Raw genomic sequence first — 11,774 nt, 5'->3', positions numbered from 1 at the left:
CGTGTGCCTGTAATCCCAGGTACTAGGGAGGCTGAGGCAGAATTGCTTAAACCCGGGAGGCGGAGGTTGCAGTGAGCTGAGATGATGCCACTGCACTTCAGCCTGGGCAACAGGAGTGAAATTCCATCTCAAAAAAAAAAAAAAAAAAGATTATGTTTTTTTGTTTTTTTTTTTTCCTGTGCTGGGTTATTTTACTTAGCATAATACCTTTCAGATTCACATTGTTGCAAATAACAAGACTTTATTATTTTTAAGGGCTGAATAGCATTTCATTGTATACATATACCATGTTTTCTTTCTCCATTCACCTATTGATGGACACTCAGGTTGATTCCATACCTTAGCTATTGTCAGTAATTCACTTCCTTCCCTTTCATTTGTGTTTTTTTTGTTTGAGATGGAGTCTTGTTCTGTCGCCCAAGCTGGAGTGCAGTGGCACAGTCTCGGCTCACAGCAACCTCCGCCTCGCAGGTTCAAGTGATTCTCATGTCTCAGTCTCCCGGGTTCAAGCAATTCTCCTGCCTCAGCCTCCCGAGTAGCTGGGATTACAGGCACGCACCACCACGCCCAGGTAATTTTGTATTTTTAGTAGACATGGGGTTTCTCCTTGTTGGTAAGGCTGATCTCCAACTCCTGACCTCAGGTGATCCACCTGCCTCGGCCTCTCAAAGTGCTGAATTACAGGCTTAAGCTACCATGCCTGGCCAAAAGCCTAGGTTTCTTTCTATGTAAAATGTAAAAACAATTTAAACTCATAGAAGCAGAGTGCAATAATGAAAAAAAAAAAAAATTCCCTATGGGGTTTTTTGTCTGATTAAGAGAGCTTCTTCAAGATCTTTCAGGTATTATATTTTCTTCCATATTCTGCATCCTCCTGTTTTTCAGCCAATGGATGAAAAAAGATACAGAGAAAACACATTTGCTTTTATCCCCTTCACTTCCACTCAATATTAGTCAATGTGGATACAGCTGAGAATAGCAGTTTTCTGGTAGGACAGCCACTTCTCAGTAATAAACAACACACTGAAAATAAAGTACCCATCTGTCATAAAAAGCTAATGGATTTTAAGTAAAATAAGTATATGCATCAGTAATTCTTGTGGTAAAGATTCATCTTGTTGATTTCTATTGAGCTCCCATAATATCTGATCAAAAGCTTGCAAATATACAGCAGAAAAGGAATATTATTCTAAGTCAGAATATTGTTATGGTTATTTTGTCAATATAAGTCAATATCCAATATATAGAATAGTTATTTTGTCAATATAAGTAAAAATATGACCTCACACTAATAGTCTCACCTATAGTTGTAATGAAATGCTATTTTTAAAAATTTTATTTAAGTAATCCCGGCACTTTGGGAAGCCGAGGTGGGCGGATCACGAGGTCAAGAGATCGAGACCATCCTTGCCAACATAGTGAAAGCCCGTCTCTACTAAAAATATAAAAATTAGCTGAGCATGGTGGCGTCCCAGCTACTAAGGAGGCTGAGTTCGGAGAATCACTTGATCCCAGGAGCTGAGATCACGCCACTGCACTCCAGCCTCGGGACAGAGCAAGACTCCATCTCAAAAAAAAAAAAAAAAAAAAAAGGTCTATATGTTTGCAGGCAGACCAGATGTTCAAATAAAACTATATAATAAAAATTTATTAATAAGTTTTCAGGACTCAGAAATGTATGGATTCTATTTATAGTTTTTTTTTTTTTTTTTGGAAATAGTCTCGCTGTCTTGCCCAGGTTGGAGTGCAGCAGCATGGTAGCAGCTCACTGCACCCTCCACCTCTGGGGTTCAAGTGATTCTCTCCTGCCTCAGCCTCCAGGTGTGTGCCACCATGTCTGGCTAATTTTCTTATTTTTAGCAGAGATGAGTGTTGGGGTTCAATCAGGCTGGTGGGAAAAATATTAAAAATAGAGTAATAGTCAAAAGCTGTCTTAAAGGTCTAAGTTTGTATAGCTTCAGATTGCTTGGCTGAAGGCAGCCAGGATGCAGGAGCCAGAAAGGTTAGGGTGCAAGTACAAAGGAATGTGGGAAGTTTATTTTACTAATCTGTTAGTTATGTGGGCTTAAGACTAAGTTTGTGCTGCCACGGGTACTTTACTGCCTCCTACTCGGGGTTTGGCAGAAGCTTAATACCTGCAAATGGTGTTTGCTTTAGGCCTGGGAAACTGGCCTTTAATCTTTACCCTCTAGTGGTGTTTACGCACAACTTTTGTTAATTAGTCTTACTGAATAAATGCGAACCTCACTATCTGATCAGAGCCAAGTTGCAACTGTTTACAGAACTCACCTTGGAGCCTGTAAGCGGCTCGGATCCTCAGCTGGACTGGCAGAGTGGAATATGAAAGCGCTGCCTCAAGACGGGGTTTCACCATGTTGGCCAGGCTGGTCTTGAACTCCTGACCTCAGGCAATCCACCTGCCTTGGCCTCCCAAAGTGCTGGGATTACAGGCGTGAGCCACCGCACCTGGCCGTATTTTATTTTTCTGTATAATTTTTATTATGACCATAAAAATAAACCTGTAGTCAATAACAATTTGTACATTTTAAAATAATTAAAAATGTATAATTACATTGTAATTCAAAGGATAAATGCTAGAGGTGATGGATACCTTATTTACCCTAATGTAATTACTACATATTGTATGCCTGAATCAAAATATGCCATATAAGGCATAAATATATACACATACTATATACCCACAAATATTAATAATAAATTTCAATAAGAAAAAATAAAAATTTAAACTATGGGAACAATATTCTTCAACTCATTTGCAGTTGAAAGCCACTGGCAAAGTGATGACTGGAGATGTTATTCCACTATGCACCAAATAGTATATTGTTACCATCTTTTAAGTACACCCTTGATTAAGGTGGGATAGGTTGAAGTTAGTGGCATAATATTGCTTCATTAAACACACAATAGTCTTAACATGGCAAAAAAAAAAGTTCACACATAATCCAACAATTTTTATATGTACTGCATTCTATTACATAAAAGTACAATTAATAAAATATTCTCATTTAATAATTTTAACTATAATTTTTCTCACTATAATGTAGAAAACTATTACTCTGAACCCCCACCTTATTATCTTTATTAATAAAGTAATTCATTATAATTTTTGAAAAAAAGTTTTAAAATGGTCTGCCAACATGTTAATGTAGGTTAGGCCATCCAAAAGACAAAGCAAAGCATCAACATTAAGTCATAGGCTAGGATTATACAAATAGGAACCCCCACCTTATACATTACTTAATATAAGTTAACTACAAAGAGCCTCTCCACTGACATTTTCATCAGGCACCTTACATTTTAATGTCCTTACTCTTCTATAGAAAAAGTCATAATACCCAATAAAAAAAGAATCTGTAGTATCTCTAATGCAGCAATAATCACATGCTTTCACATGTGAATACAATAGGAATAAAATAACAGCATAAAGAAATTTGAAAGCTGTATTACATCATTATTCACTTTTCAAAAAATTTTTTTGAGGAAACAAGTATACTTTCAATGTAATTACAATGCTTCAGAAAATCTCCTTTTAGAGTTATATACAAAAACAGTTTTAGTTGTGGATTCGTTTTTATACTCAACACTGATTTAGTGTAATGTCTGAAGTGTCAGTGCCTTAGTTATTCTAGTGTAAATTATTTGATATTTACATAGAATCAATTTTGAATTAAATATTTTTTCATATTTACTGCATCTGCAAAAATATTTTAGTGTAAACTCTGTGTTTTCTAAGCTATAGATTTTGAAAAAAAAGTCTTTACAAATTCATTATATTTGCAGGACTCTTCTCCAGTATAAATTCCATGATGTTGAACAAAGCTGGAGCAACTGCTTCAGGGTTTTCCTCTAGTACAAATGTGTACAATAAGATCTGTGATACAAGTAAAGGTACTACAACCCCCTTTATATTTCTAATGGATGATTTCAGAATATTCTTCTTTAAAGGCTTATATTTTCTGAAAGATTTTTTGACAGTAATTGCACTTTTAATGCTTTTAACTGTGAACCTTCTTCTGTTGAATAAGATGTGAGTAGGCATTAATGGCTTTTCAATATTCTTTACATCTGTACAATTTTTCTCAAGGATAAAAGCTTTCCTGTGAAATAAAGTGTAAACACTCATTAAAAGTTTTGCCATATTCTTCACACTTCTAGGAGTTTTGGTAGCATTAATTCTCACATTTCATACATTTCTAAGGTTTCACACTAATTTATTTTTCTGTATACAAAAGTTGGAGGCGGTAAGCACTGTCGCATCTTTCAGGTTTGTAGAGTTCCTCTTCAGCATGAATTATCACTGCATCTCTTAAGACTTGAGAACTTGTGGCCTGGCATGGTGGCTCATGCCTGTAATCCCAGCACTTTAGGAGGCCGAGGTGGGTGGACCACCTGAGGTCAGGAGTTCGAGACCAGTCTGGCAAACATGGCAAAACCCCATCTCTACTGAAAATACAAACATGAGCTGGGCGTGGTGCTGGGCACCTGTAATCCCAGCTACTCGGCAGGCTGAGGCAGGAGAATGGCTTGAACCCAGGAGGCAGAAGTTGCCATGAGCCGAGATCGTGCCATTGCACTCCAGCCTGGGTGACAAGAGTGAAACTCAAACTTGTAGGGTTTCTGTCCAGTATAAATTATATGTAATAAAAAGCTTTGTCACATTCTTTATATTTGTAAGGTTTATGTTCCATATAAATTCTCATAGAGTCGAGGGCTGGTTAAAGGCTTTCCCACATTCATCGGGTTTCTCTCCAGTATGAATAATCTTATGCTTATTACGGGTTGAGGAACATTCAACCCTTATATTCCTAATATTCCACATTCTTTGCTATGTAGGGTTTCTGTCTAATATGAATTTTCTTATGTTTATTAAGGGCTGAGGACCAGTTAAAAGCTTTGCCACATTCTTCACATTTGTAAGGTTTCTCTCCAGTATGAATTATCTTATGTTCAGTTAGAGTTGAGAATGCAGTAAAGGCTTTGCCACATTCTTCACACTTGTAGGGTTTCTCTCCAGTATGAGCTCTCTTATGTTTATAGAGGCTTGAGTACCAAGTAAAGGTTTTGCCACATTCATCACATTTGTAGGGTACATCTCCAGTATGAATTCTCTTATGTTTAGTAAGGTTTGAGGAACGGTTAAAAGCTTTGCCACATTCCTCACATTTGTAGGGTTTCTCCCCAGTATGAATTATCTCATGTTTAGTAAGGGTTGAGGATGAAATAAAGGCTTTGCCACATTTATCACACTTGTATGGTTTCTCTCCAGTATGAATTTTCTTATGTGAAAAAAGGGTTGCGGGGTGGTTAAAAGCTTTGCCACATTCTCTACATCTGTAGGGTTTCTCTCCAGTATGAATTATCTTATGTGTAGTAAGGTTACAGGACTGCTTATAGGCTTTGCCACATTCTTCACATTTGTAGGGTTTCTCTCCAGTATGAATTTTCTTATGTGTAGTAAGGTGCGAGGACTGCTTATAGGCTTTACCACATTCTTCACATTTGTAGCGTTTCTCTCCAGTATCAATTTTCTTATATGTAGTACGGGTTGAAGACTGGTTAAAAGCTTTCCCATATTCTATACATTTAAAAGGTTTTTTTCCAGTATCTCTTATCCTTATCTTATGTCTGTTTGAATTTGAAAATTTAGGCAAGAATTTCACATATTCATCACAATGAAATATTTTTCTCTGGGTAGTTGTCAAACATTGTTTAAGTCCATTATAACCTCTTTTGTGTACTGGACACTCATCTACACTTTCACAGCCTTTTTTTAACTGTAAATTGTCATGTCCACATTTTTCATATCTTCTTAGTATCACTTTTTGGAAAGAATCTTTTATGCTCTGCTCTGACCAAACGTCTTGGGCAAAATGAGAACATATAACCGAAAGAAAAAAATAAAAACACATTACTTCAATTGCTAGACTCAGATAAATATACTTTACAAATCTAATCTATAAAATTATACAAACTACGTAAGCAAGATGACATAGCAAAATACCACAAGCTGTAATTTCTTCCTGGACATATAAGTGTAACAAAAACATACTGACCAAAATACATTTGTAAAAAATTTATAAATGAGTTAAGTGTGTGAAGGACCCCACAATGCAAAGAGCCACATGGAAGAAAAGGAAAAGTCTATTACTTATACCCAACACAGCTCTTCCTGCTCTCCAGTATAACATTGTGCCTTTAAAAGTAAATTGTGGGCTGGACACAGTAGCTCACATATGTGATGCCAGCACTTCGGGAGGCCCGAGGCAGGTGGATCATGAGGTCAACAGTTCAAGACTAGCCTGGCCAAGATGGTGAAACCCCATCTCTACAAAAATACAAAAAATTAGCCAGGCATGGTAACAGGTACCTGTAATCCAGTTTCTTTGGAGGCTGAGGGAGGAGAATTGCTTGAACTGGAGGCAGAGATTGTAGTGAGCCAAGATCATGACATTGTACTCTAGCCTAGGAAACAGAGTAAGACTCTGTCTCACACATGCACACAAAAATGTAAATTGCCAACTCCTGGTTCCTTTTTTAAGAAACAAGAAAAATATTGGCACATACATCTTTATTTCTGGCTTCTAGGGGCTTTTTTAGATACTGGTTAATGTCTCCCACGACATGAAATGGTAATATACGTTGGAATGACACTTTGAGTCTAAAGGTAAATGTTACAGAAGCAAAGAAACTGCTGTATCCCAGACACGGAATGGGTGAAGCAAGTGATTACTGATTATTAAGAAGAAATATGAATAAGCCGATTTAACAACACAAAATTTTAAACAAGACACATCTTAAAAACATGTTTGAGAAATTCTCAGAATCTCTAGCCGAGACAATTGATTTCAGACTATGCCAGGACAGAGTTACATTATAAAGATCGTTAACAGGTAGCTTTTTGTTAATGTCCAAATGTCAAAGATTACAATGTATACAAAATATTAGGGCGACATGGCCCCATCAAAAAAATTATAAAATTTTCAAACACAACAATAAAAAGTGTATAATTTTTAAAATTCCAAATAAATTGAACAGGCCAGGATTGGTGGTCTTGGCATTTGCCTGTAATCCCAGTTACTTGGGAGGCTGACAAACGAGAATTGTTTGAACCCAGGAAGGGAAGCAGTGAGCAGAGATTGTGCCACTGCCAGCCTGGGCAACATAGAAAGACTCTGTCTCAAAAATAAAAAAGGCCAGGCACGGTGGCTCACACCTGTAATCCCAGCACTTTGAGAGGCAGAGGTACGCAGATCATTTGAGGTCAGGAGTTCAAGATCAGCCTGGCCAATGTGGTGAAACCCTGTCTCTACTAAAAATATAAAAAATTAGCTAGGCGTGCTGGCAGGCGTATGTAATCCCAGCTACTCGGGCAGCTGAGGCAGGAGAATCTCTTGAGCCTGGGAGGCAGAGGTTGCAGTGAGCTGAGATCACAGCTCTGCACTCCTGGGCGAGACTCTGTCTCAGGAAAAATAAAATAAATGAAATAAAATAAATTGAACAATATTCACGAAGTGAAATAGGAACACAATTACTGAAGATCAGAAAAATGAGAATAACACCAAAAAATATTAAAATAGAAAACAAAAATTGTGGAAGTAAAAAATACAAAAACTAAGTGAAAAATTTCTTAAAAGTAAGAAAAAATGGTGTAAATATGAAAAAGCTGAAAAGGTGAACAAACTAGGATACACCTAAACATATATTTATAACAAACACATATATAAACAAAATTTCAAAAATCACAGATCAGAAAAGAATTTTGGGAGCTGCAAGATAAAAATGATGGCCATTTATAAGCATAGTCTTATGAGATAATCAATAAATTTATCAAAAAAATGTTTGCAGGTCAAAAGGAAACTGATATTGTTATTAAAGTTATAATAATTTTAAAAAAGCTGTTAAGTGGGAATAGTACCATCAGCAAAATTGTACCACCAAATAAAAAGAAGTCCTTCCAAAATAACCAAATCCTGAGAAAGCATATTGGCACTGCATATGCCCTACATATCAAGGATGCTGAAAGGAGTTTTTTTCCACAGAAAATAACATAATGCAAGAAAACAACACATAATCATATGAAAATATGTAAATTTCTGGAAAAGATATGCACATATATAAAAATGGAATTTCTTAACATTATCATAATGGTACAGAAAACATTTTTAATTCTCTAAAATTTAAAAGATAAAAGTATAGAAATTATTAACATCTGTTAATGAATAGACAACATAAAGATATAATTAGTAAAATCAATAACAAAGTTGAAGGCAGATGTAATAATGAGGAATTTTTGTATGCAACCGAAGTTAATTTTTTACCACATTAAAATATATTGTTGGATCCTTTAGAGGTTTTAGGTAATCCCCCAAGGTACTAAGAAAATATCCGTATAGATACACAAAAGAAAGCAAGAAAAAAACTCAAAGCATGTCAATACAAAAATCAAAAAAGTTTAAAAAAGAGAAAATGAGACACAAAGATACAAGAATCAAAACAATTATTTTATTAACAGTTTTTCTCTTTCAGAAAACTATTTAAATATATATAATTATCTTTCCAATCGAGAGACATACTTTTAATAAAGAAGTTCATTAAAAAACTTTAAAAATCAAGATTCAACTTGCCTTTTTACAAGAGTCACTTGAGATCTAATGACAAGAAAAGACTGAAAGTGGCAAGACAGAAGTAGAAATTTCATGTAAATATTAACAAAATGAGAGCACAAGAGGTCAAAATAATATTACACAAGCTACATGTTAAGTCAAAAACTGTCATATTTTATAAAATGTACTTTAAGTCAAAACTTCAAAAGACAAAGAAGGACATTAAACAATATATAGATTAAATCACTGGGAACCTATGACTTTTTTTTTTTTTTTTTTTTTTGAGATGGAGTCTCGCTCTGTCACCCAGGCTGGAGTGCAGTGGCATGATCTTGGCTCACTGCAAACTCTGCCTCCTGGGTTCATGCTGTTCTCCTGCCTCAGCCTCCCAAGTAGCTGGGACTACAGGCACCTGCCACCACGCCCGGCTAATTTTTTGTATTTTTTAGTACAGATGGAGTTTCACCGTGTCAGTCAGGATGGTCTTGATCTCCTGACCTTGTGATCTGCCTGCCTCGGCCTCCCAAAGTGCTGGGATTACAGGCGTGAGCTACCGCGCTGGGCTGTGACAAATTTGTTTATCCATGTGTGTATTTTTTTGTGTGTGTGTTTCAAACTGGGGTTTCAAATATATGAAGCAAATACTAACAAAGCTGAATAAACAGAGAGAGCGAGCAATATAATTATAGTAGGATATTTCAATACCCCACTTTCTGTAATAATAATAAAACAAGACAGTATATTAGTAAGGGAACAGAAGACTAGAAGGCAGTAAAAAAACAATTATTTCTATTGAAGGTATAGAAAATACTCCTCAACAATATCAGGATACACAGCCTTCTCAATAGCTCATACAACATTCCTTTTTATAGACCACCTGTTAGGTCAAAAACAAAGTCTTAACACATTTTTAAAACTGAAATTTCATAGTTACATTCTATGACAAAAATGGAATTAGAGTATAAAACAATAATATAAATAATTGATAAATTTACGAATGTAAAGAAATGATTCAACACACTCTTGAGCATGCACTTGTTCAAATAACTGGGCTGGATGCCGTGGCTCACTCGTTTAGGAGGTTGAGGCGGGTTAATTTAACTCCATTTCAAAAACAATCAAAAAGGAAATAATATTATGTGGATGTCTATACCGCTCAATTTAATCTATAGATTTAATGCAATTTTTTCAAATTTCTCATTGCATTTTTGAAGAAATAAAAACAGCAAATCCAAAAGAATATGGAGTCTAAAGAGGCAATAAAGTACCCAACAATCTTCCAAAAAAAAAAAAAAAAAAGTTGGAGGCATTACAATTTGATTTCAAAACACATCAAAAAGCTACAGAATTAAAACAATTTGGTATGAGTATAAAGGTGAAAAAGTAGACTAACAAAACAGAATGCAGCACATATATCATCTTTCACATAATTATAGCAGCACTGCTACTGAAAGCCAACAGATAAAAGCAATGCAAATTTCTGTCACCAAATCAGTAGATATAAAAATACTGGCATATCACTCAATTTTCAAAAAGCAGAAAATACTCTAATAACTATTATGAGAAATATTGATGACATTATGCAAAGTAAAATGAGCCAGCCACCAAAAGACAGATTGTATGAGATGTATAAAGCAGTTACAGTCTTAGAAACCGGAAAAAGTGGTGCTTTAAAAGTGCTATCAAATGGGAAGAATTGGTAGTTGTTTAATGTATATTGAGATTTAGCTCTGCAAGATAAAAATATTCTAGTGATATGATGCATAACAATGTCAACATAATATGACTAAACAGTATACATATATATACTACTTATTATTATTATTATTATTTTTTGAGATGGAGTCTCACTCTGTCTCTGAGGCTGGAGTACAGTGGCAAGATCTCGGTTCACTGCAACCTCTGCCTCCGGGGTTCAAGCAATTCCCCTGCCTCACCCTCCTGAGTAGCTGGGACTACAGGCATGCGCCACCATGCCCGGTTTTTTTGTATTTCAGTAGAGACAGGGTTTCCCCATGTTGGTCAGGATAGTCTCGATCTCCTGACCTCATGATCCGCCTGCCTTGGCCTCCCAAAGTGCTGGGATTACAGGTATGAGCCACTGCGCCCGGCCTAGAAATATTTTATTATAAATTTTGTTATGTGTTTTTGACAGATAAAACATTTTGTTATGTGTTTCTCCCACACAAAATAATACAGATTCATAAATAAATAGATGTTGAAATTAGGAGAATTTTTATGACTACTCACCTAGATAGGATTAAAAAACTGTTTCAGGCCAGGAGTGGTGGCTCACACCTGGAATCCCAACACTTTGGGAGGCAGAGGCAGGCGGATCACCTGATGTCAAGAGTTTGAGACCAGCCTGACCAACATGGTAACATCTCTACTAAAAATACAAAATGAGCTGGGTATGGTGGCACGTGCCTGTACTCCCAGCTACTCAGGGGACTGAGGCAGGAGAATCACTTGAAACCGGAAGGTGGAGGTTGCAGTAAGCTAAGATTATGCCACTGTACTCCAGCCTGGGCAACAAGAGCAAAACTCCCTTCAAAAAAAACCAAAAAAACAAAAAATGGCTGGGTGTGGTGGCTCACACCCGTAATCCCAGCACTTTGGGAGGCCAAGGTGGGTGGACTGCTTCAGGTCAGGAGTTCGAGATCAGCCTGACAAACAAACATGGTGAAACCTCATCTCTACTAAAAATGCAAAAATTAGCAGGGCATGGCACACCTGTAGTTCCAGCAGTACTCACAAGTCTGAGGCAGGAGAATCGCTTGAATCCAGGAGGTGGAGGTTGCAGTGAGCCAAAATCATGCCATAGAACTCCAGCCTGGGTGACAGTACGAGAATCCATCTCAAAAAAAAAAAAAGGATGGGGACGGAGGCTCGAGCCTGTAATCGTAGCACTTTGGGAGGCTGAGGCGGGTAGATCACCTGAGGCCAAGAGTTTGAGATCAGCATGGCCAACATGGTGAAGCCCCATCTCGACTAAAAATACAAAAATTAGTCGGGTATGGTGGCATACGCCTGTAGTCCCAGCTACTCGGGAGGCTGTGGCAGAAGAATCGCTTGAACCTGGGAGGTGGAGGTTGCAGTGAGCTGAGATCGCACTCCAGCCTGGTTGACAGAGTGAGACTCTGTCTTAAA

The 11,774-nt window shown here is 36.8% G+C and overlaps 1 protein-coding gene across 2 annotated transcripts; it reads right to left on the bottom strand.

The window, feature by feature from the left end:
* Positions 1-221: 221 nt before the first annotated feature.
* Positions 222-8,610, bottom strand: LOC140711891 (uncharacterized). 2 transcript variants are annotated; one of them, XM_073016758.1, is made up of 2 exons: positions 6,389-8,610; positions 222-5,881 (listed from the first exon to the last, which is right to left on the bottom strand). In XM_073016758.1, the coding sequence occupies exons 1-2, from the start codon at positions 6,585-6,587 to the stop codon at positions 4,827-4,829; spliced, it is 1,254 nt and encodes a 417-aa protein (XP_072872859.1). In that variant the 5' UTR covers positions 6,588-8,610; the 3' UTR covers positions 222-4,826. The 2 variants fall into 2 exon arrangements, with proteins under 2 accessions (XP_072872859.1, XP_072872860.1); XM_073016759.1 differs by having other exon boundaries at positions 222-8,609.
* Positions 8,611-11,774: the final 3,164 nt, after the last annotated feature.

The sequence above is a fragment of the Chlorocebus sabaeus genome, chromosome 6 (genome assembly GCF_047675955.1).
Source record: "Chlorocebus sabaeus isolate Y175 chromosome 6, mChlSab1.0.hap1, whole genome shotgun sequence".
Lineage (NCBI taxonomy): Eukaryota > Metazoa > Chordata > Mammalia > Primates > Cercopithecidae > Chlorocebus > Chlorocebus sabaeus.
The sequence above is the reverse complement of the archived record's forward strand: the minus strand, read 5'-3'. Positions and strand labels throughout refer to the sequence as shown.